Genomic DNA, 26461 nt, shown 5'->3' with positions numbered 1-26461 from the left:
TGAAAGTCTGCCTTTACTACACATGAATGTCTACGGGATGCAGTGCTGATCCATTCAATAAAAGACATGATGGGCTGAATGGCCTCTGTGCTGTATTATTCTATAATTCTGGATCTCGAAATAATCAGGAGCATTTAGGGACAAACATGGAAGGATGTAGTTCTAAATCATATTCAACTCAAAACACTATTTCTGTTTCCCTCTACACATTGTTCTCAGCACTTCGTTGTTATTCCATGAGGGATCCATCGGGTTGACCCAGTGTCATCAACAGAACCAATTTTACACATGCCCTTTGTATTTTAAATATAAAAGGCACAACAAATAAAATAATTCAACCATAAGCTTTCAATGAAACTAAAATTATATTATTTCTGGCATCTATAAAACTTCTGTGACTGGAGGGCAGTGCAGGGACGGAAGTGATGGACTCAGTGGGTCATTCTAGCATTTTCTGCTTTTAATTATTGAAAGATTGACAACTGTGATGAAATTACAAGACCTTTATTCTGGTAATTGCAAATTACAATATATTAAAAAATGATATATATTGGTAACAAATGAGCCTGCAATGCACAAGACAGGTTTTCTGGTTGTTTAGCTCAAGATATTTCCAGATTGTAATGTCCAAGTAACAACGGACATTGAAGTCCAAATTACAAACCTGACAGGAGGCACCACAGCCTGAAGCATTCAAAAGGGAGAGCAAATCCCCTCTTCTTGTTGCCTCACACAAGAAATGCAGGCACCAGATCCCTACTCCCACCTAACTTTGAATCTTTCAGCATACAAACAATTCAGTCAAAATATTTTTAATTTTCTACATAATTAAAAAATGGGCAAATGCAAATCCCACAAATACTTAAAAACATTAAACAGAGCTCATCCCCATTTGATGACAATTTCAAAACCATACTCAAGCCTATTATTTTGGTAAAGTTGGTCAGATGAGGCCATTGGTTGGTCTTCCAAATGACAAAAATCACAGAAACATATTACCAAGGAAACCAAAATTTGCAACATCTCTAAATTGAAAGGAAACAGTTCATAGGTTCAATTTTAATCTGCATGAAATATTGAAATAACTATCCAACTGACATCGGAACAACATTGAAGTTAGTAAATATAAATTTACTTTCAATGATCTTTACCAATGATCTGCTTTATAAAATATCTCAAGCCTTGAGTCTGAAATGGATTTACTTACTGCAGTGTGGGATGGGTTAGTACCTTGGATCAAGGCTCCAGGTGTACAGCCGGGGGAGACTTTACAGTGGAACAGGAGACGTAGTTCACTGAAGCAAATTTTTTTTTCTAGCCCAGGAAACCAAGGCCAAACGTAGCACTACTCCTATCGGACTCAATGCAGACCGAGGGTTCAATGAGGGACTTGCCTACCCTGCGTTGCTGTTTTGCACCACGCTGTATACCATTATCTACCAAGTCGCTGAAAAGGCCCCCAAAGTCTCAGCCACTTAGCATATTTAGGACAATGGATCTCATTCTGTTTTTCCTCAGGGGTCTACAGGTGGAAAGGAGGCAAGAGATGAGCTGCAGTTGTTAGTGCTGCTGCATCCCAAATTTTTCCCAAGTGATTGTGGGATTACATGAATAACCATTTACCGGGATCTTGCTATTTTGAAGCATCTAGTCCATTTTGAAGATATCACAAGGTGGTGCCATGGTGATTTAAGCCAAATAGCATTACAGTTTATTCATTGGGTTACCCAATTACCTGCTGGGTTTAATTTGCTTTGGGAGAACTCTACTGTCTTGTTTTGTTGACCATTTGGCCCACATTATCCAGTCAAGCTACTTGGAAACCACCATCAACAAAGCACAGTGGAAGCCATACTTATATCACTGCTTAGTACATTTTAGTTATGAGAGATGCTTGCCCCCAATTGGGGGCAAATAACTAACTGCAGGCCAACTAATCTCAAAACTTAAACATTAAAGCTTAACATGCTACCAGTGTAAACTAAATTGGCCACAACTTAAACCTAGAGTAAAAGGGTAGCTACACTGTATTCACATAGGTGAACAGAGGTTAAATTCCAATATGGGTTGGATAAGCTTGTGTCGGTAACAATTTTTATATCCAGTCTCAAAAACATTGTAAAATATCCTTTCATAGATCCAAGGTTAGAATTACATAAGATTAAAACATCAAAAGAAATGGTTCAAAAATGCACATTACCATATAATCTTGGAGACAATATCCATTCACCCTAACCTGCAATTCTAATTCAGCTTTTGTGGAACTGCAACCTGAACTAAAATGTGGGGCAACCGAAATTTTAAAAAAACCACTCGATCCAAAAGTTTCATATAATTTTAGTTTGTAAGCATTAACTTGTGCATTTTCTTCATGCAGATCAATACCCTCCTTGTTTTTGTGTTTGGTGCTCATGCTTTCCCTCCAGCATTGCTCAGTAATATCAGCCCCATATTTGCCTCTTGGAATTGTGCCATGTCAACTGGAGTTGTGACTCAGAATAACAGGAAACAAATGAATTGAATTCAACTTCAGGATCTACAGCACAGGTTATCCCACAACCATTAGCACCTAGTGCATGACTGAGTGACAGCAGTCACGCTTCCTGTGGGAAGAGACAAAAAGCCTCCATGTGGGATTATTAGGCTAACTTAATTATCATGCATTTATCTAAAGTGACCTTCCGAAGAAACTACACACTCCAACTAGAAAATAAATCTGCTCAGTGAACACCCAGTTGGTCTAATTTATGCAACAAAATATTATTGATGCTCTCTCTGGTAATTTGCATTCCTCTTTTGACCAATTTCCTCACCACCTCTTCTTGACCCATGCTTCACCCTGTGTTCACCAGAGACCTGCACAGACATGGTTTCTGGCAGAGATGGCTAGTGACCAAGAACAGGAAGCCAGGCCAATTTCCCTTTCTCCCTAGCCTGGTGGCTGATAATACTGTCCTCACTGACTAAGATTTGCTAATTTAGTACCAGAATCATTTGTGGCTCAACATCACAATGGGCAATACATTTCTTCACTGAGCTATTATCCCATTATTATTTTCTGCTCTGCTCTCCCAACATCAACTCTCACTTTGAGCTCAATCAATGGGCTACCTTGTCTTAAAGGCCATTCTTCATATGCCATCCTGGACAATGAGCATTAACTGACCATCCAACCACAGGGTTTATCACATCTACGTCAAGCACCTGTCCACTCATGCACAACACCAGCGAGGGTCACTAGATAGCAAACAAGAAATGGAATCATGAGCTATCTTCCTCGCCCCAACCCAGACAATTGTAGACCTCTACCCTAGCTTGGCTGAAATCAGTAGATACTGAGAATCAAACTAGGACCTTTCTGTTTTGTGTGGCTCAGAGTTGGAGATTTGCATCTTAATCACTGGGACATTTCTTTAATGGAAAGGTAATTTTTATTTGGATGAAGGGATCTCACTAGGATTTTTAGTGTTGTTCTGGTTGATTGGTAGGAATGGAAAATTAAAGCACAAATGCACACCTATTGTGGCTTTCTGTATTGCAATGAGTTGATCTGATAAATCGGATGCTTTCCAATCGAATTAGGCAAAATGGTCCCATGAGGAAGGCCAACTAGAGACCATCCATTTATCTAAGAAATACGAAAAGTTCTTCGATAAAAAAGATCAAATGTTTGCAAAAACCATATGGAACTATATAAGCTCTGGGAGATGTTAATGAGCCAACACATGGATCTTTGGCACTTATGGGAATAAAGATTGGCAAGACAGACACTGCCTCATCGGTTCCCGCAAGTGACTTTTCAGGCTTTCCAGATGAGCGATTGATCGGCTGAATTTTAAGCTCGAAGTTGAGGAATAGCTGTGGTCACATCTTGGAAGAAAGGATGGGACAGGGCATTCTTCGCTGAGACCCGCTTGCTTGGATCATACTGAAGCATTTGCTGCAGGAAAGACGAATCAAAGTGGGTCAGTTAAATCCAGCAAGAACTTTCAAAAAGTAAGGCAAAATAAATTATGACGGAGAGATTTAAAAAGTGAAACACTGATTATATAGCGGATGAGCAACAACTCATATTGAAACGGCAGCTTTAACGTAATAAAATGCCCCAAAGTGCTATCACAGGAGCATTATAAAACAAACTTTGACACCAAGCCACATAAGGAGATATTAGGTTAGATGACCAAAAGCTTAGTCAAAGCAGTAGATTTTAGGGAGCGTCTTAAGTAGGGAAATGAGGTAGAGAGGTGATGAAGCGTAACAAGGGATCTTCAGAACTTAGGGCTTCTTCCTTTCAAACCAGTCCAGAACTATAGATGAACATTTTAGCATTTTCTTCCCCATTTTCTCATTCCTAGGCTGATGGTTGGCATTCCAGACTGATTATCTGATCACTCTAATTTAGAAACATAGGCCGCTCAACCCTTTAAGCCTGCTCTGCTAAATTTATTTGATGCTGCCTGCATTCGTATCCAATTACTCACAGCTAACAGGTCTCTGCCAACTTCATCCAGAGGGGGGACCACTTTACCAAGATCCTGCTGAATCCATCTTGGGAATGTTGGCTTGTAATCAGGCATGGAGGTTACTCCTGGCCAGACCAATTCATCTGGTGTTCCAAGAGTGCGGAAAATGCGAAACAGCTGATCAATCTCCGAGTCTCCAGGGAATAAGGCTCTCCTAGTGATCTGAGAAAAACAAAAGTATTAGGAACCTGGAAGTTAACAAATTTAACAGTGAACTTGAGACAAAAACAAAAAGACAGTAACAAGATTAGCAGGCGCTGGAGGAATGTGGAGTTGTAAATGGCCAGTAACAAGATTAGCATGTGTCTGGAGAAACTGAGGTGCGAATTACCATATCAGGAAACATTGTTTACCAGAGATCGGCAGGGCTATACAAATAATAACTTCTAAAGGCAAGGAATTTGAGAAGCATAGACAGCTGAATCCACAGGGTGGAATATCAGAGCGTGAACAGTATAACTGCTAGCACCCTCACTGGGGAGGATGGCTAGTTTTCCATCCAACAGTTAGACAGACCATTTCCATCTAAACTTCAGAGAGGCCAGTTCCATCTATGATCAGAGCCATGGGGGCCTGTTCCATCTAACACTTAGAGCCACGGCAGATTGCAGATATTCTCCTCTAAAAGACACAGTTTTCATACCTTCACTGAAACTAGGAAAAGACATTTTCCTAAACTTGGTCATCTAAACTATGTTGTGTGCTGTATTTTGGATTTGACTGACTTATTAAATTGTAGGCCATTTGGGGAAAAAAGGGTGTCTTAGTGAGCTCAGGGTACATGGGTATATTTTGGGAATGAGGTAATTTTAGATAAAGTGTCATAGCGTACATTAGTCTTTGTCCTATGTTTTTCTTTTAATTTAGTAATACTCTATTAATTGTTTACACAATGACTGAACTGGATTCTCATTGGGTTGTACATTGTTCCTCACATTATTATAAACAAATATACACCACTGAGAACCAGTGTTTCAAGTTATCCTTTGGGGTTTTGAGGCACTCACTGGTAACATCGAGTTTTTGACAAAAGTAAAACCACAATTGGCAATATTGCTTGAGTAAACCACTCTATTGTCTCACAATAGCTATTACAGCTGTGCTCCCTTGGACTTTCACATTTAAGTTTAAGTATTTTGTCACAAGTAGGCTTACATTAACACTACAATGAAGTTACTGTGAAAATCCTCTAGTTGTCACACTCCGGCACCTGTTCAGATACACCGAGGGAGAATTTAGCACAGCCAATGCACCTAACCAGCATGTTTTTCAGACTGTGGGAGGAGACCAGAGCACCCGGTGGAAACCCATGCAGACACGGGGGAGAATGTGCAGACTCCACACAATGACTCAAGCCAGGAATTAAACCCAGGTCCCTGGCGCTGTGATGCAGCAGTGCTCACCACTGTGCATATTTAAATAGCCTTTCTACATCTGGAGCATTGGATAGATAGGAACGCTGGTTTCTGCACCTCTTTCTGTCCTGAAGTTGCTAATTCTTGATGTGGCAGTTTTATAGGGACCAGCCACTCTGATATGTTATCCAAGTGATCATGCTTCACACACATGTCTGGACAATGGTGTTGGCACAGTATTTAAACACGCAAAGTAGCAAGAAACAAGGTGAGCTGGCTTCTGTCTACACTACGGAAGCTTGTGTTGAAGCCGAAGTCAGGACCAGGGACACCAAGGTCAATCACAGAGCCTACCCTTCCGTCAACCCCCCTGCTGCCCTGGCAGACATTACATAAGAACATAAGAAATAGGAGCAGGAGTAGGCCATCTAGCCCCTCGAGCCTGCCCCGCCATTCAATAAGATCATGGCTGATCTGATAGTGGTTCAGTTCCACTTACACACCTGCTCCCCATAATCCTTAATTCCCTTATTGGTCAGAAATCTATCTGTGACTTGAACACATTTAACAAGGTAGCCTCTACTGCTTCAATGGGCAGAGAATTCCAAAGATTCACTACCCTCTGGGAGAAGAAGTTCCTTCCTCAACTCCGTTCTAAATTGACTCCCCCTTATTTTGAGGCTGTGCCCTCTCGTTCTTGTTTCCATTCTAAGTGGAAAGAATCTCTCTACCTCTATCCTATCTAGCCCCTTCATTATCTTATATGTCTCTATAAAGATCCCCCTTCAGCCTTCTAAACTCTAGAGTACAGGCCCAGTCTACTCAATCTTTCCTCATAAGCTAACCCCTCATCTCTGGAATCAACCCAGTGAACCTTCTCTGCATCCCCTCCAAAGTTAACATATCCTTTCTCAAATAAGGGGATCAAAATTGCACACAGTACTCCAGGTGCAGCCTCACCAGTACCTTGTACAATTGCAGCAAGACCTCACATCTGTGCAATCAGCACACACCAAAAATTGTGCCTGGGGCCGCCTTGGTTTGTATGTTAAGTATTTATCCACTGAGCCACAGGTAGCAGCCTATTACAATATTAATAGGCAGCCAATTACTGGTCTAGATTAAAGTCACCATGTTGTTTTACTGGATGCAGAATATCTTATTTGCATTGAGATTGACAGGGGGGGGTAGCACACATGTTGTTAATGTCCATCAGTAAACTGAAAGTTTCACCATTAGACTTTGAAGAACAAACTTTTTTGGGGAAAAAAAATCAATTAACATCCTTTTTCATTTTGTCAATGGGTGACACAGACTTGGAAGGTTAGTAAGTCTGACACATCCATGGTCCTATTATGCTTTTATTCTCCTGCCAAATTAAAGGTATGGTCACACATTCCACATAGTGCAGATAGCTTGTAGGCAAGCAAAATATGGTTTCATTGCAATCTAGTTATGCAACGGTTACAAACTGAATTCAATTGGTTTGAATATTTCATTAACAGCGAACTCCCCCCCACCACCACCCCCCCGGAATAACCTCACAGTGCGAAGCACGCATTTACTGTTCCATCAGATTGCTTATGATTCCACAAAATACAGTGGGTATACTATGCAACAAAAAGGCAAAAGTATGTGTAGAATAGAAGACAAGAATTTCTATCCAAAGGCAACTAGGTCAGCAAGTTTCATTACATCATGAGCCCAGCACATTGAAATCATGCACCACATTTAAACAATGCAGCTATTTGAGAGTAGATTTCAGAGGAGCTCTGTTTATTCTGTTCCTTGGACAATGAACACTACCACAAGACATTACATGAATAGAACAGTCCACAACCTAAATTTCCCCTCCCTCACAGCAGATGCAAAAGGGTCATCTGCGGTGGCACAGGGTTAGGGAGAAGGCATCATACTTGCGCAGGGATAAGTTTCCTTACTGGTTTACAGTTCTACAGACACGAGGCATTCTCCACTACCCTGCCCAAGTCAGCATTCATCATGTGAGAGCCAAGACAGCGGGGCACATTATAGCCAATGATATCCTCAATGACATTCACACCTCTGCCTTTCCAAGTCACTAAACAATGGCAGCAGCAAGATGCCATCTGATATTGCTCTCCCAAACTTAGGGGCTCTAAGGCCAATGACAGCTTCTAAAATCCTTAACACCATGGGTTTCTGATGTTTATAGATCACAAATCTCCATCTTGAATTATCCACCAATAAAAGAACAACTCAACTCAGAGCCAGGCTATTCAAAAACCAGACACATGTCAAATGATAGCAAAAACTGGGAAAGACTTCTCCTCTCCCCTATTCATACAAATTGATCCTTAGTGATTTACAGTGCAGCTACATGAACATCTCTGACCACCTCATCTGCACAAAACAAGGATGTTCACAGCATGACTCAAGTAACAAGGTGGTCATTCTGCTGTATTTCAAAACGAACAGTGTACAGACCTTTGCTGGGTTATCCAGCTGTCCTAGGGCAGGTAATTGAGGCAGTGCAGCTCTGTCCAAAACTAGGGAACCTAAATTTGAGGTAGTTATTAACAAATGCAAGGAGAAATTCAGGAGAAACCTCTTTTATCCAGAAAAGAAAGAATGCATGTTTGTTCAATAGAAAGCAAGTCTGGAGAACTGATAACTGAAAACTACAATTAGGTGGCAGATGAATTGAACAGATATTTTGCATCAGTCTTCACTATAGAGGATACAACTAACACCCCAAAAGTACTAGACACCAGGAAATGGATGGGAGGAAGGAACTCAGGAAAGTTAGTCACCAGAGAAGTGATACTGAGTAACTTGTTAGAGCTGTGGGCTGACAAATCCCAGGGTCCAGATGGATTTCATCCTAGGATTTTAAAAGTGTTCAATGAGATAGTTGATGCATTGGTTTTAATTTTCCAAAGTTCCCTAGATTCAGCGATGGTCCTATTAGATTGGAAGATAGCAAATGTAACTCCTTTATTCAAAAAGGGAGACAGAAAGCGTAAAACTACAGGTAATCAGGCAAAGTCAACATGGTTTTGCAAAAGGGAAATCATGTCTAACCAACTTACTGGAGTACTTTGAGAAAGTAACGTGCTGTGGATAATGGAGAAGCTTTGAAATGTCCTGTACTTAGATTTCCAAAGATATTTGATAAGGTGCCACACCTTTAGTTGCACAGGGCACTGATGAGAGCACATCTAGAGTACTGTGTACAGTATTGGTCTCCTTAATTAAGCAATGATGTAAATGCGTAAGAAACAGTTCAGAGGTTTACCAAACTAATAGCTGGAATGCACGGGTTATCTCACGAGGTTGTCTCACATTTACCAGAATGATAGGGAGTGGGATAGCTTGATCTTGGGTTCGGACATAGCTCGGCACAACATTGAGGGCTGAAGGGCCTGTATTGTGCTGTACTGTTCTATGTTCTATAAAAAGGTTGGACAGGTTAAGCTTGTATCTAATGAATTTTAAAAGAGTAAGAGACGACTTGATTGAAACCTTTAAAATTCTGAAGAGTCTTAAGAGGGCAAATGTGAAGAGGATGTTTGCTCTTGTAGGAGCATCTAGAACTAGGGAGTCATTGTTTAAAAATAAAGGGTCATTCATTTAAGGTAGAGGTGAAAATTTTTTTCTCTGAGGGCCACAAAGAACTTGAGGAACTCTGCTTCCACTACCTTCTGAGGCAGAGTCTTTGAATATTTTTAAGGCAGAGCCTTTGAATATTTTTAAGGCAGAGCTAGATAGATCCTTGCTAAAGGTCATCAGGAGTAGGCAGGATGTAGATCTGATTTAATCTTATTAAATGGCACAAAACAGGCTTGAGGAGCTGAATGGCCTACTCCCATGTTTGTACATCAGCCAGAATGATTCACCCGTGCAGAGCAACCTCCCAAGCAGAGAATTGATGTTCACAGAGAGGGAAAAGCAAAAATGGCAGAGGATCAATTAGCCTGTTTGCTGGCAAATGGGGCAATAGAGTAGAAAATTGTTGGGGGGGGGGGGGGGGGGGGGGCGGGGAAAATGGGAGCAACACCCACTGCCTTTTAGTGAGATAATAAAATGAAAATCAAAATCAAATGGAAGATGTTGAAGTGATGTTACAAGGTTAAAGAAATTTAAAACTTTAATGAGAAATGGCTTGAACATTTCTTCACATTTCCAGCCTCTTAATCCTGTTACACTAAAGTCACACACCATATCATGACCTACTCTCACTGCCCGAAGCCAAAACCTGATAAAATTGATCACGCAGATATTAGGGGAGGGAGAGGGGCTGGGAGATCATCTGAGTGCTAAGGATAGTGATCAAAGGCACCGAAATACTTCTCTGGGAAATCCGAATAGACATCTTTGTATCCAATCTCACTGCACCCCAGGCAATCTGGCATAAATTCATCAGATGAAAAGATGCTTTTCCTGCTCCCTTCATCACATGGCTCTTTTACTTTCTAAATTGCTCATTTATTGGAACTTTCATTGGAACCTCTAACAACTGTGTGCTCCATTGCAATTCTCAATGACTCAAAGTAGGAAAAAATGGGCTTTGCTCGGGTGAGTCTCAAATGTTGAGACCCTAACCAGTAAATTAAAAAAAGAAACAGCCATATTGGTGAACAAATTGGTCTTTTCAAGAGTTATCATTTACAACCCTCAAACATGATTCCAATTCCTTTCTGTCTTAAGTATTTATCTAGCTTTCCCTCAAACACATTTATACAATTCACAGCCACTTCCTATGCATACGTTACTAAAAACAGCTTCCAGAGCCTTACAAAACTGTGGATCTATGACACTGATGGGATCAGAGAATTTGATTCGGCCATAATATGGAGTTCAATGGCAGAAAGAGATCCATGTGTGCAGTGAACTACACAATTGTGTCATGTAAAAGTGTCTTAAATAGATTCTCAAACCTCTTCAAAGACCACTGATACAGAAGATCACTCATTACATTAAGCATCTAAAGCCAGAGGCAACAACGCAATTCATTCTACATTCAAATCATTAAAACATCAGCTGTCTAGAAGGGTGGGTTTTGCATTGTCTGCATGCTTCTTGAAGACTACTCCCTGTGGAACTTCCTAAATTTATCATGTAAAAGATAAAACCACAGAACCTGACAATTTCTCTGAATTGGAGAACAGAGTATGCAATACAAATCATTGTACACCCTTACAGATGGGATCAATCTTTTCCTGCCCTCATCAATTTGGGACCTATGTTTGAATGTCCACTTTGATACTCATTCACACCAAATTTTCTCCAGCTTATTTGAGGATTTAAGACTTATTGCCAAGTAGGAGGGAAGAATAGGCACGGTGGTAAGGTGGGTCGGAACCACTTCGGATTGCATTTCAACACTCATTTGTCAGAGCATAAAGTCAAGCTGACACAATGATGCAAAAGGATGTATTCCTCAGTTTTGATCATTATCTTATCACAGAGCTGCACTAACTTTAGAATCTGTTACCATTTCTGCGAAGATGCAGCCAAGACTCCATATATCTACTGCAGTGGAGTAATATTTGCACCCCAAGAGGATCTCAGGGGCTCGATACCACAGTGTGACAACCTGCAAAAAGAACAAAGATTTCAAACTCATATTGCAACTTCAGTGATGGAATTGCTGAGAATTCCACATTACGTTGGAAAATACAGATTTATTTGCTTGCTTTTAGTTTCACTAATAGCTTCGCACTCAGTCTCAACTTCTCCCACTTCTCCAGGCTCTAGCCCATAGAATGAATGCAAAAAATTGCTGGAACTACTTAGCCAGTCAGGCAGCATCCATCGAAAATACTGTCAACATCTAACCTGAAGCCTGGTATCTCTTCTCAATTCTGCACCCATATTAAAAAAGGTCAATAGTTATTTTCATTACCACTCAAGATAAGCAAAAATAACTTCAGGGAGATTTCAATGGCCACCAGCAAATGGGTCATGAACAGAAGGGTACATACACATAGTTATCATACGCGGTGCCACTAAACAGCAGGAGTTTCACTAACAAACTGCTATCTCCAGGCATAGTTACCAACAAAAGGAAGAAGCTGCAGCCTCTGGCTGCCCATAATAGCTTATATTGCCCATTTTACCAGAGCATAAAACCACAATTCCTCATGGCCCCTTCCTCAGTTTCTGGGAATAATCACATTATTTACAACAAAATTAACAGTTCCTACCCAGTGACACCCTGGAACATTTTTTACCCATCCAAGTCACTTTGTCCAGTTTGGGGAGCAGTGAGTGTGTGTGTGACCTACCTCATGGGTGTATGTGCGAACAGGCACTCCAAAAGCTCGTGCGAGTCCAAAGTCAGCCAGTTTAATTGCACCCTCTGCATTGATCAGCAGGTTCTGGGGCTTCAGGTCACGGTGAAGTACCCGATGTGAGTGGCAGAATGCAAGCCCCTGTAGTAGCTGGAATAGGTAACTCTGAATGGGAGAAAAACACAAAATAGTTAACCTTCACAACAACAAAATGCACATAACATCAATCACTGTACCAGATCTAAATGATAAACAGAACTGGAACAGCACAAAATCCCAAGGCTGTTAAGCCAACATCACCTGACGTTTCTGTTCAAATACCTGATTCAGATAACAAATCAAGTGCTTGGAGGGGCAGGATTCAAAAATCAAACACGGATAGAAATAACCTTGCAGTTAAAAATGAAGTAATAATATTCAGGAGGGAACACTCACCACTGTAAAAGAAGCAGAGAAATAGCAACAAGATTGAGATTCCACTCCTTCACCTCATTTCCCAGCATAGTTATCTCCAGGTATAAATATCACAAAAGGGCAATAAACAAGACTTTCTCTCACAAAAGGGATGAAAAGAGTAATATCCCCCTGTTCTTAGAGAAGAGTTTGTTTGGGACAGCTGATAAAACACACATACAATAGAGGCGTGTGGCACTACAGAGGCCAGGACGAATAGCTTTAAACAGGCTACTTGGGCAATTCAGTGATGTCAATGCCTGTGCTGTACCAGAATGTGGTTTTTTGCCTGTCCTGTGAAAGATAGCTCTTGCAATTATACCAGCGGGGCCATCCCATAGTAGAAGTATAGAGGGTTACATTGAAAACACTGAAAATGTTTTGTGTGCAAGCATCACTACAGAGTGATCTAATGTTTAAAACATACACATAGAAATAGGAGGAGGTCATTCAGCCCCTCAAGAATAGCTCCACCATTTAATATCATGGCTGATCTGTACCTCAATTTCAAAGACCCACCTTCAGCTCCATATTCCTAACACCTGTACTGAGCAAAAATCTATCAATTTTAGTATTGTAGATAGGAAGCAAACATCATATTTCCACGACCATTTGTGTTAAGATGTGGTTTCTGATTTTACTCCTGAATGGCCTAGCTCTAACGTTCAGGTTATAGCCCTGGTTCTGGAATCCCCCTTTAGAGAAAAATTAAACAGATGAGATTTCAAAAGGACATGTTTGGTGTGGAGCTAAACCTCCAGATTATGTGTATTGAAAGTTCACAAGCTGGAAAAAAATTGCCAGCAACAGTGCAAAAAAAAGGTTGCAATTAGAGAGTGGGCAAAATAAAGCTGGGTTGGAAAGCCCCTATAAAAAGATGAGGTGTTGACTTTAAATAATAAATTAACATACATATATTCAATTATAAAAGAATAGCAGGTTTCATTTTTTTAAGTAAAGGATATTATTTTCCCACAAATGCAGTCAGAGGATTTGCTGAGTTAAACATTTCATACCAATGGAAACTTGGCACAGTGTTACAAGTGGTGCCTACAGGCTTTGCCTGGACATGGGCATCCAGAGGAATGGGACGACTTTCTACTGAGGATAGCACCATACTCCCTTCCTAAGCACTAAGAGATACCACATGCTGGCTCAGTAGAATGCCCAACATATCTTCTGACTCTCCAGTCGAACCTCCTGTCAAGGACAGTTCCTCATCTTGGCCAATGAAGAATACCAATCCAAGTGTATAAATCTGCACGTACGCATTTACAATTGCCATGCGATTTGTAATACAGGATGCATTCTCCGTTATACCTTGAGCTGAAGAAGTCCATCAATATTGCACTATCCAGATTAGCAAATCATTTTGAAAACGAGATCCACTGCCAGAATTCCTTCGCCATTATTTGGACAAGACATTAAGGTGGATACCAAAGGTCCCACCATACAATTTGAAATGAAGCACAGTAGTTTTCTTAACACTTACCCTTGACTAATACTATCAAAAACAGTTCAAAAGCTTGCTCATCTCACTGCTGTTGGTGGATCTTTGCTCTGCGCAGATTGGCTGTTATATTTGCCTACGCAACAAAGCTTCGAAAAATAATCAATTGATTGCAGAAGAACTTTGGTATGCCTTCAGAATGGGAAACATACGAGTCCAGCTTCCCACCGACGCAGAACTAATTCTATGCACTTGCCAGAGATCATTTGAAGCACTTGGAGAATCCACTTTTAAGAAGTTGTCTACTATACGAGAAAAATTAATCAAAGTCTACACTTTTGTGCATTGAACAGTTTAATTTGCACCACAGATACAGCCATCATGTTGACTGGCAAAGTAACATATTAAGCAGCCATACAAATCACCCACTAGTGAATATACCAACCACACCAAATCCCTCAAGTGGTTGACCTGCTCTGGATCCATTCCATTTTAACTTTGCCCTATGAAACCAGTGTGATTTTACCTTGACGAGTGGCAATGGGATCCCATTGACCGAAGAGACATCCATGAATTTCTTCAGATCCTGATGCAGGAACTCAAAGACCAGATAGAGTTTATTCTCCGTGTGAATGACATCAAGTAACCTGAAGGAGGAGAGCGGAGGGGAAAAGAGGAATACTAGTAATCCAGCCATGGATTCCAATGTAATTCTCCAGAAAGACCTCATTCTCAGCCACTGTACGGTCACAAAATATCAAAATTTGCAGCAGCCACAATAAATTATATGGTTTTAGAAGATTTATTCGGCAAATCTTACTGTTTTAGTTATGCAAGCAGCAAAATGCAACTGGTGCGGTGATTTGTTTTGTCTATTTATGCTCCTGTGAAGAGCCTCATCATCGTAAAGATGCGATATAAATGTACATTGCTGTTGTAATTGAGGAAGACAATTAACTACCTCCTTTATAGATCAGTCTTTTGTCACACTCCCTAGCTCAGTCCAGGTTTAGATTAAAGGCTTCCCCATTGATTACAAACGGTCCATTATGTAATCTACTGCATTACACTATGGTGAAAGCCGTGAACAGCCAGAGTGCAAGAAAGGAGTAGCTCCAGATTTGTACTTGCTTTACTGAACACCTCCGTTCAGTTCACAAGCATGACCCTGAGCTTCTGGTCACTTGTCATTTTAATTCACCGCTTCACTCCCACTCTGTCCTTGGCCCCTACACAGTGTGAATGAGGCTTCACGGAAGCTTGAGAGTTCACCACCTCAAAACCGATCTATTGTTCTTTTCCTTGTGCCATTACCCCTCCCTTTTATCTTGCACTATCAAATCCCTATAGTGCAGGAGGCCATTCAGCCTGCACTGACAACAATCCCATCCAGGCCCTATCCCCATAACCCCATATTAACACCACTAAACCCCTGACATTAAGGAGGCAATTTAGCATGGTTAATCCACTTAATCTTAACATTTTTGGAGTGTGGGAGGAAACCAGAACACCTGGAGAAACCCACACAGACACGAGGAGACCATGCAAACTCTACACAGACAGTGACCCGAGGCTGCAATTGAACCCGGGTCCCTGGCGCTGTGAGGCAGCAATGCTAACCACTGTGCCACCATGCACTTTTGTCATTTAATCTCTCATGCCTTCTACCCGAACACAGGCCTTTCCTTTAGCTTTTTCTTCCTCTCCCACCTTTCCTTACCTTACTTGCTTAAAACCTGTTACTTTTCCAACATCCACCAGTTCTGATGAAAGGTCATGGACCTGAAACTGGCTTGCTCTCTACTCATGTTGCTAGTAAGTATTTCCTGCGTTTTCAGTTTTTCTTCCGGATTTACATTTCATTTGGTCCATCACAAAAATCAGGAATGATTATGATTTTATGGCATTGCATTTACTGCCTGGAGCACAGAATACAGCCGCCTATGTAGAAATACTAAAAATTGACCCTTAAATTTGTTTCTCCACAATAATAACCACGTGAACTCTGCTGAGCCAAGAGGAAACATTGCACCTGATTATAAAACTCAAACAACAGCTTTATAAAAGAATTAACTGACAGTCTGTGCTTCCATAGATTCAGCAAGATTCTTCCCTAGTATTGCAATAAATAGCAAGCTGGAGCCATAAAAAAAAACACAATGCAAAGGCCTCCCTTTAAACCCTATTTCCAAAAGGTTTCCTACCTTCCAGCAATGCCCGAGTGCTTATAGCTATTCCCTAGGCTACCATTTCGGATCTCAAAAACTTGTCAGAGATCTGCTCAGTTGTTACACTGAGCAGTTATGCAGCATTAGATACTGACTGGTGTTCAAGATGCTGATCGGTAGATATCCAAGGCTAGGAGATTCAGTACCAGGCATTGTCACTCACTGACAGCACCCAGAGCTGGACAGCTTTGCTGCAAGTCTAAAAGCTGAAATACCATCTCTGAAGTTAAGCCATGGGAATTACATTCAACAGGAACATCCTCATGGATAAGGTCTCCACCCCACCTCAATTTTCCCCAAAAGATCTTTCAAACAAATGACAGAAGCAGCCCTTGCTTCAAACAGCAGCTGATACAAATTTCAATTAACGTCACAGAAACTCAAAGTATCACAGAATCCTGGCTGCTTTCAGTAATGAGCAATTGTGTTTTCCAGTCACAGAAAGCTGCAGTGTTTATGACACAATTCAAGGTGGAATCTACTTCAAGGCCTTCATCAACTCACCATGGACCCCCAGAAAACAAGAAGGTGAACTCAAGTGTGGGGAACACAAGGACACAGCTAAGAGTTCAGGACACTGATAAGATAGGAACAAGACAGGTGAGTTGTTTATTAACACTGCTCTACCCACAGCTACTTCTCACATTATGCTCAGAGTCTCAGTAAGCTCTGTTTCGTTGATTCCCTAACCCACAACACATCCATTCCCAAATCCTGGATTACAAATCCATCATTTGTAGGGGTGGGGTGAGCGAAAATCAACAGCGGCAAAACCCAAAACTGCTTTTAATTCTTTCATGGACGTGAGCATCCGTGGTGAGAGCAGAATTTATTGCAAATCACTATTTGCCCTCAAGAAGATGGTAGTGATCTGCCTTCTTCGTGTCATAGAGTCACGGAAGTTTACAGTATGGAAACAGGCCCTTCAGCCCAACTTGTCCATGCCACCCATTTTCCTTTAAACCCCTAAGCTAATCCCAATTGCTCGCATTTGGTCCATATCCCTGTATACCCATCATACCCATGTAACTGTCTAAATGCTTTTTAAAAGACAAAATTGTACCTGCCTCTACTATTACCTCTGGCAGCTTGTTCCGGATACCTACCAACCTGTGTGAAAAAAATTGCCCCTCTGAACACTTTTGTATCTCTCCCTTCTCACCTTAAACCTATGCCCTCTAGTTTTAGACTCCCCTACCTTTGGGAAAAGATATTGACTATCTAGCTGATCTGTGCACCTCATTATTCTATAGACCTCTACAAGATCACCCCTCAGCCACCTACGCTCCAGAGAAAAAAGTCCCTGTCTATCCAACCTCTCCTTATAACTCAATCCATCAAGTCCTGGTAGCATCCTAGTAAATCTTTTCTGCACTCTTTCTAGTTTAATAATAACCTTTCTATAATAGGGTGACCAAAATTGCACACAGTATTCCAAGTGTGGCCTTACCAATGTCTTGTACAACTTCAACAAGATGTCCCAACTCCTGTATTCAATGTTCTAACTGATGAAACAAAGCACACCAAATGCCTTCTTCACCACTCTGTCCACCTGTGACTCCACTTTCAAGGAGCTATGAACATGCACCCATAGGTCTCTCTGTTCTGTAATCTCCCCAACGCCCTACCATTAACTGAGTAAGTCCTGCCCTGGTTCAAGCTACCAAAATGCATCACTTCACATTTATCTAAATTAAACTCCATCTGCCATTCGTCAGCCCACTGGCCCAGTTGATCAAATGGAGATAACTTTCTTCACTATCCACTATGCCACCAATCTTAGTGTCATCTGCAAACTTAGTAACATGCCCCCTATATTCTTATCCAAAGTATTAATATAAATGACAAATAACAGTGGGCACAGCACTGATCCCTGAGGCACACCGCTGGTCACAGGCCTCCGGTTTGAAAAACAACCCTCTACAACCACCCTCTGTCTTCTGTCAAGAAGCCAATTTTGTATCCATTTAGATACCTCACCCTGGATCCTGTGAGATTTAACCTCGTGCAACAATCTGCCATTCTTGAATCACTGCAATCCATCTCATACAGGTACACTCAGTGCTCACACATCTGCTATCTATGACTTCTAGGTGGTAGCGATCGTGAACTTGGAAGCTGCTGCTAGTCAGAGGAACTTTGGGATAAACTACTGCAGTTCATCCTGTTGATGGAACACACGGCTGGTATTGGAGGGACTGAATGTTGGTGGATGGGGTGCCTATCAAGCAGGCTGCTTCGTCCTGGATGTTGTCAAACTCTGAGTGTTTTTGGAGCTGCACTCATCCAGGCAAGTGGCAAGTATTCCATTACTCTCCTGACTTGTGCCTTGTAGATGGTGGACAGTCTTTGGGGAGTCAGGAGGCGAGTTACTCGCCATGGAATTCCCAACCTCTGGTCTGCTCTTGAGGCCACTGTGTTTATGTGGCTAGTTCAGTTTCTGATTAATGGTAACATGTTGGTCACCTGAGCTTTTTCATTCAAGAAATACAGGGCACAGAGCAAATTTATTCCTTTTTCAAACTGGGCAGCTAAAATGTGTCCCCAATTAGCAGTATGGGTACAGTCTGTGTGGAAGCATATCCCTGCGCAAAACATAACCGACCAAATTGAAAAATCACAGGTTTCTTATAAACAGGACTTCAACATGACAAGCCCGAGAATCAGGTAAAAGAGATACATGCAATGGGATGCTTGAGCTTCAATTATTCAGTCATAAAGTGCAGCAGTGGATGAAAACATGCACAAATCCAAAAGGCAGAACATACAGACACCTTCAACCCTTATTATTCAGCTTCACTGTTCAAATAATGAATACTTGAATCAATCTGCATCCTTACTTTTAAATCCCTCCATGGCCACAAACCAGCCTGGAATTTTATCTCCCCGCTGCCTCCCAGCCATAAGTCACCCGGCTAGTACAGCAGTGCTTTGAGATGCTTGGTTATGGATGGGCCGGTGCAACACACAGTGTGAAGGATAGGTTGTGTTTACAGCTGAGGGTGGTACAGATAAGACCTCCACCATCACTTCAGCCAAGCTGAATGAAACTAGAGGCCGACCACAGCCCCAGTGTTAATGGAAAATGCCTGGGGGTAATAATCTTGAATTCGAGGGCTTCTCCCTAACATTGAGTAAGATTATATGGTTAAAAACACCAGGCTGCCAGCTGATTTGACGGGTTCCTCCCAGTCTTGGTTTCCCATTTTGCTGCTGCTTTCGGCCTTCTCTCTCCCTAACCAAGGACTAGAAGAGCTGTTCTCTAAACTGGAGTTTTCATTTTAATCTAAAAATTCTTGGTGTTGAACATTTCTTATGATGTAAACCACAGAATCTACATTCTCTCACCACAGAAATTGGTCTTAAGTTGGCACAGAATTTCAGAGAACTGCCGACATATCATCTTGCTTTTCTCAAATGCTCATCTCATTGCGCCCAGGACAATCTTTGCGCAACTATTCAGTTCATTGCTGCCAGAATAATTTTACTGTATGCAAACATTCAGCTCATTGGCGCGAGTATGATCTTTGCGCAAATGTTCAGCTCATTGCCACAAATACAATCTTACAGTGCACAAGTATTCAGTTCATTGCCAACAGTACAATCTTACTGTGGACCACATTTCCTCCCATTGCTGTTACTGTGACCTTACTGTTTGCAAAATGGCTGCCTCACTTCCCTCACATAATGAAGCACTTTGAAATGCAATGATTGTTTGAGTGTGAAGTGCTTTTACAAGCCTAAGAGGATTCATAACTGTGCAATAAGAATATAAAGGTTTTCTTTGTAGGAAATGTTTCCTTCAACTCATGATACACCACAAAAATAGAGTCCTTACTTGACTATGTTGGGATGGCTGAGTTCCTTCAGCAGGGAAATTTCTCGTATTGCTGTACTTGGCACTCCCTCAGTTTCCCTGAAAGACAGAATGCACAAGTAATTAGTAAGATGATAATTAACTGTATGGTATAACTAAAAAAAAAATTAATTTTCTTCACCCACCAAATAAAACGGAGCCAGCCAGCTGTTAACAAGGCAACATCACATACTCTTCTGCAGAAGTCTCGATACTCTCATCCTATTGCCTGAAAGAAGTGAGGTTACCGCTAACTCTACACCAACTTGTAAAGCTGCTCAGTGAAACTATTGCAAAGACGGTATGTGTGTGGGGCTAAGGGCCACCTTAAGGGTGCTATAACCTACACCCTTCTGTTGTTGGGTGGCTGCACAGAGGCCTTGGTCAGTTTGCAAATGGTTTTTACAGGGCCCACCGTCACTGTAGGAAAACAAAACTGGGTGGATGGGCTGTGATGTGTACAATGAGACAGTGGTTTCTGGTTGATATTTTCTCCTGCCAATCCTCAGCTGTTCTGCCTTAATGTGATGGGTTTAACCATATAGGATAACGTGAGGAAAGGCATACTGATGGTGGTTTGAGGTGGTAATTGAGTGAAGCAGGCTTGGGTCAGAGTAGTCCTTCTCCAATAGCTTGCCTTTTGCAATTACCCTCCTGACGTGATGGGGGTTTGAGGGGGGTGGGAGGAGCAGAGTTGGTTAAAGAGCACTTGTGATGATGCACATTGAGTATCAATAAGCTTGTTGCAGCAGACCAGTACCATACTGGCTTAAGTATGTGATAGCAAGAGGAGCGGTCCTTAAGCTCTTGCCTGTGATCCTCTTGAGGTACCAGCCAGTTCATAGAGAAGGTTATTGAAGGCTTGAGTGCTTTCTGCAGCCTTGATGCGGTGCTGCCTGTACATGAGGGTTCTGTTAATTGGCCAGTTAGGAATGAGGAATCACTTTCTTTTACAAAGTGTATTAAATTCACTTATACATACTGATATCAAAGCATCATCACAGAACCGTAAGATGCTGCATCAAGTTTCTATTCCACTAACACACATGATAACATTAGGCACAAAGGATCTGGTATGCATCAAATTTCCTATTCTTCTTTAGAGGAATATGGCAAGGGACAGCAGACCTCTAGGTACTTTGAGGATTGTTCTCCCTGGAAAGATGGAGGCTGAGGAGCAACCTGACAGAGTTTATAAAATTATGAGGGACATAGATAAGGTGGAAGCTTTTTCCCCAGAGCAGAAATTACAATTACAAGGAGGCACAAGTTCAAAGTAAGAGGGAAAAGGTTCAGTAGAGATGTATGGGGAAGTTTCTTTCAAAAAAAAAGACAGAAGGTGGTGGGAGCTGGAATGCACTGCCAAGTGAGGTGGTGGAGACAGACACATTAGTGACATTTAAGACTTATCTGCATTGAGACATGAACAGGCAGGGAATAAAGGGATATAAGCAGTTGGTCTAGATAGGACAATGTGATCGGTGCAGGCTTAGTGGGCCGAAGGGCCTGTTCCTGTGCTATCTTGTTCTTTGTTCATTTTATATTGCACTGAAATGATAGAGGACATTGTGAGTAATGTTAAACATAATGTTGATTCTAGTTACTGTGACTGTCTACTGCACCGCCAACGTCATGGTTGATACCAGCTCAGAGGCTGAGAACTGAGCCTGGGACATGGCTACACCTTAGATCACTGCATGTCCAAACAGTTCAGCTTAATGATTTAGAACTGCTGGGCTTCCTTCCAAGTGCAAGATCCAGGACAAAAGGTGTTGAGGTGGAGAAAAGGAGAAACAGCTAGAGGACTCCAGCACCACCTACTGGAGGGGATGTCAATTACTTTCCCAGAGCCGTTGGTTCAGCAGTCAGTGATCAATTTGTCTGGTACAGTGCCCTGGGAATTAAGACTTCGAGAACATCATGGTAGTATGGGTCAAAGGGTGAAAAGTTTAGTTCACAATTCCTCTGTATTAACAATAGCCCACAAACACACTTGTATTCATATAGTATGCTTAACATAGTAAAACATCCCAAAAAGTAGTTTAAAAGTTTATTTACAAGTAGGCTTACAATTACACTGCGATGTTGTGAAAATCCCCCAGTCGCCACACTCCGGCACCTGTTCAGGTATACAGGAGGGAGAATTTAGTATGGCCAACTCACCTAACTAACACATCTTTTGGACTGTGGGAGGAAACCCATGCAGACATGGCAAGAATGTATAAACTCCACATAGTAAAAAGTCTGACAACACCAGGTTTAAGTCCAACCGATTTATTTGATTCACTATCAAATAAATCGGTTGGACTTAAACCTGGTGTTGTCAGACTCTTTACTGTGTTTACCCCAGTCCAACGCCGGCATATCCACATCATAAACTCCACACAGACAGTGACCCAAGCTAGGAATCGAACCCGGCTCCCTGGCGCTGTGAGGCAGCAGTGCTAATCACTACGCTACCCCAAGGTGCTTCACATTTTTAAACAATATTTTACACCAAGCATCAAGAAATCTTAGAGCAGGTGACCAAAGGTTTGGTCATCTGGTTAAGGAACATTGAAGGAGGAGAGACGATAGACAGACTTAGGGAGGAAATTCCAGAGCTTCCAAAACCAGTTTATCTATTTTTGTGGTGTCAATTGAGGGAGGAATATTCATATAGTATTAATAAGCGAGACACTGGGAAAATTCCTTGCTCTTCTTGGGATCTTTTTCATAAACCCGAGCAGACAGACTGCAATTTGGTTTAATGTCTCATCCACAACACAATGCTGAGTCAGGATATTGGACTGGGGGAGCGCGTTGGAAGGTAGGTCTGCTGAGGAGCAGTGGAGGATCTTTAAGGAGATCTTTCTTGGTGCTCAGCAGAAATTTATTCCGATGGTTAAAAAGGACAGTAGGAAGAGAGGTAATAAGCCGTGGATAACGAAGGAGGTGAAGGAAAGTGTTAAATTAAAAGCGGAGGAATTTAGAGTAGCTAAGAGCAGTGGGCGAGAAGAGGATTGGGAAAGGTTTAAATGTCAACAAAGATTGACAAAAAAGTTGATAAAGGAGGGTAGAAGAAGCTATGAAGCTGGGCTAGCGCTTAATATAAAAAAGGATAGCAAGAGTTTTTATAAATATATAAAAAGGAAGAGGCTGGCTAGGGTGAACGTTGGTCCCTTAGCGGATGAGAAAGGGGACCTAGTGGTAGGGGATGGGGATATGGCTAAGGTCTTGAATAACTTTTTTGTTTCTGTCTTCACGGAGGAGGACGTGAATAATTTGCCGGGTGTTAGCGATGGAAAGGTGGTAGGACTGGAGGGTCTTAATGACATTACTGTTACTCGAGAGGTGGTGCGCGACAGACTGGAGGGGCTGATTGTGGACAAGTCCCCAGGACCGGATGGAATGCATCCGAGGGTTCTGAAAGAAATGGCGGAGGTGATAGTGGATGCCTTGGTGGTTATTTTCCAGACGTCGCTGGATTCCGGGGAAGTGCCGGAGGATTGGAAAACGGCTAATGTTACGCCGTTGTTTAAGAAGGGTGCCAGGCAAAAGGCGGGGAATTACAGGCCGGTTAGTTTAACGTCTGTGGTAGGTAAAATGTTAGAATCCGTCATTAAGGAGGAAATTGCGAGGCATCTTGAAGGGAATTGCTTGATAGGGCAGACGCAACACGGTTTCATTAAAGGGAAGTCGTGTCTGACAAATTTACTGGAGTTCTATGAGGATGTGTCTAGGGCGGTGGATAGAGGAGAGCCGGTGGATGTGGTCTTTCTGGATTTTCAGAAGGCGTTTGATAAGGTACCTCACAAGAGGTTACTGCAGAAGGTCAGAGGACATGGAGTTGGGGGTAGGGTGTTAGCGTGGATAGAGGATTGGTTGTCAAATAGGAGGCAGAGAGTGGGGGTCAATGGGTGCTATTCGGATTGGCGGTTGGTGACTAGTGGGGTGCCCCAGGGGTCGGTGCTGGGGCCTCAGCTATTTACCATTTATATAGATGATCTGGAGGAGGGAACCGAGTGTTGGGTGTCGAAATTTGCTGATGACACCAAGATTGGGGGAAAGGCAAATTGTGCGGAGGGTGTGGAGAGTCTGCAGAAGGATCTAGATAGGCTGGGCGAATGGGCCAGGAAATGGCAAATGGAATTTAATGTTGGCAAGTGTGAGGTGGTCCACTTTGGTAGGAAGAATGGTAGGAAGGACTATTACTTACGTGGCGAAAAACTGCAGCAGGCGACGGTGCAGAGGGACCTCGGGGTCCTTGTGCATGAGTCGCAAAAACCCAGCCTGCAAGTGCAGCAGGTGGTCAGGAAGGCGAATGGGATGCTGGCCTTCATAGCGAGGGGGATTGAATATAAAAGTAGGGAGGTCTTGCTGCAGCTGTATAGGGCATTGGTGAGGCCGCAGCTGGAGTACTGTGTGCAGTTTTGGGCGCCGCACCTGCGCAAGGATATTTTGGCCCTGGAGGGAGTGCAGAGGAGGTTTACTAGGCTGATACCGGAGTTGAGGGGGTTGAGCTATGAGGAGAGGCTGAATAAACTAGGCTTGTACTCGTTAGAGTTTAGAAGAATGAGGGGAGATCTCATTGAGACGTATAAGATGATGAATGGGATGGATAGGATAGAGGTGGAAAGACTCTTCCCGCTCAAAAAAGACAGTAGGACTAGGGGGCACAGCCTCAAGATAAAGGGGGGGCGGTTCAGAACGGAGTTGAGGAGGAACTTCTTCACTCAAAGGGTGGTGAATCTCTGGAATTCTCTGCCCGTTGAAGTGGTGGAGGCTGCCTCGCTAAATATTTTTAAGAAGCGGGTTGATGGGTTTTTGATAAGAGAGGGGATTAAGGGTTATGGGGAGAGGGCGGGAAAGTGGAACTGAGCCACGACAGATCAGCCATGATCTTATTGAATGGCGGGGCAGGCTCGAAGGGCCAGATGGCCTACTCCTGCTCCTATTTCTTATGTTCTTATGTTCTTATATAGGGTAAACTAGCATATGTCATGAACTTCTTAGTAGGATAGCAGAGGTCAAATTCCTGGAACCATTTAAGGAACAGTTGGCTGTGACCTGAAGAAGGTTTCTGTGAACAAATGTTCTTAGGAGTGAATTGGCATTCCTCATCCAAATCTACTTTGTTCAAGACCATTCAACTTGGGAACACATGACAGTTGTCTTCATATGACATCCACAAAGACCATGTTCGAGCACGACATTCCCCCCCCTTCAAAAAAAGACTTCATTCATAAAGTTTGTAAAAGTACATTACAAAACATTTTGACTTGAAAATGATATAAAGTGTAATAAAATTTAATTTGCCCCCATACAGCATGTTCCACTCTTGGGTGCCTCAAATGCAATGCAGTACTCTTGATATTTACATACAGTTCAAATTGCTGGCTAACTAACATGTAGGCAAGAATCTTGGCTAACGTTTCACCAAGCTCTCCCAGTCCAATCTTAGTGTTCATTAGTATGACACAAGCAGAGATTAGCTCACTCAGAATCCAAACCAAAACCTTGATCGTCCAGATCACCGAGGAAAGGAACCACACCAAAAAAACTCCGGCATTAATTAAATCAGGTACAGGGAATATTAATGGAGGACTTAATGGAATGACAAAATACCGAAACCGCATTGGATGACTGCCTCATCCCTCATTTGGAAAGGATTCTCTCATCTTCATTTCCTCCGTTGTGAGCTATGTGGACATGATCAATAATATATCACATTACGAGGGCCTGTCGCCACAATGAACGTAGATTACAGTCAAGAAAGTTACAGGCTTAGGGCAGGAAACACACACAGAACTCAGTCTTTTAAAATAATTATAATGCCCCCCGCCTCTTCTTGAAAAAAGTTAAGAAAACGTTAACAATAAACGTAAATGCGGTCGCATCCTGCTGGATCTTTTGTTTGCGCTAAGACCCGTAATATCCCGGCCTTAATGATCACTCTAGCGGCCGCTCACAAGCCCTTAAAGGGATCTCATCACTCACGTGTCGAGTCGAATCTTCTTCAGGGCCACCACTTCACCTGTGTCTTTGTTTTTTGCTTTATAAACCACACCGTACGTCCCTTCCCCGATCTTCTCGACTTTCTGGAAACTGTCCATCTTCTCAAACTCCCCCCCCCCCCCCTCTCTTCCCCTCCAATTAGTCCCTGGCGAGATGACCCCGGCAGCTCAATCCTTCTTACCCAGTGCAGCAATGGTTACTTTTAACAGGGATTGAAATTGACAAATACTGTAACAATGTAACAGTTAGTACCGCGCCATATTACACTGCCTTTCCCGCGCTCTTTCAGTTCCACCCACATCCCACACCATTGGGTCAGGAAGT

General features: G+C 42.2%; 1 protein-coding gene across 2 annotated transcripts; it reads right to left on the bottom strand.

Annotated features, from left to right (window-relative positions):
• Positions 1-508: 508 nt before the first annotated feature.
• Positions 509-26254, bottom strand: cdk2 (cyclin dependent kinase 2). 2 transcript variants are annotated; one of them, XM_080218129.1, is made up of 7 exons: positions 26120-26254; positions 20123-20200; positions 14583-14703; positions 12148-12318; positions 11340-11456; positions 4482-4685; positions 509-3940 (listed from the first exon to the last, which is right to left on the bottom strand). In XM_080218129.1, the coding sequence occupies exons 1-7, from the start codon at positions 26233-26235 to the stop codon at positions 3836-3838; spliced, it is 912 nt and encodes a 303-aa protein (XP_080074255.1). In that variant the 5' UTR covers positions 26236-26254; the 3' UTR covers positions 509-3835. The 2 variants fall into 2 exon arrangements, with proteins under 2 accessions (XP_080074255.1, XP_080074256.1); XM_080218130.1 differs by having other exon boundaries at positions 11355-11456.
• Between the last annotated feature and the right edge of the window lie 207 nt (positions 26255-26461).

This window comes from Carcharhinus amblyrhynchos, chromosome X (genome assembly GCF_965287045.1).
Source record: "Carcharhinus amblyrhynchos chromosome X, sCarAmb.v2.hapA, whole genome shotgun sequence".
NCBI lineage: Eukaryota > Metazoa > Chordata > Chondrichthyes > Carcharhiniformes > Carcharhinidae > Carcharhinus > Carcharhinus amblyrhynchos.
The sequence above is the reverse complement of the archived record's forward strand: the minus strand, read 5'-3'. Positions and strand labels throughout refer to the sequence as shown.

Excerpts from the sequence above, each read along its gene's own strand:
- cdk2 (XM_080218129.1), bottom strand. The coding sequence starts at position 26,235 with ATGGACAGTTTCCAGAAAGTCGAGAAGATCGGGGAAGGGACGTACGGT. Across the intron at positions 20,201-26,119 it reads AAGAAGATTCGACTCGACAC|GGAAACTGAGGGAGTGCCAA; the intron begins GTGAGTGATGAG and ends TCTGTCTTTCAG. Across the intron at positions 12,319-14,582 it reads TCCCATTGCCACTCGTCAAG|AGTTACCTATTCCAGCTACT; the intron begins GTAAAATCACAC and ends TCTCCCATTCAG.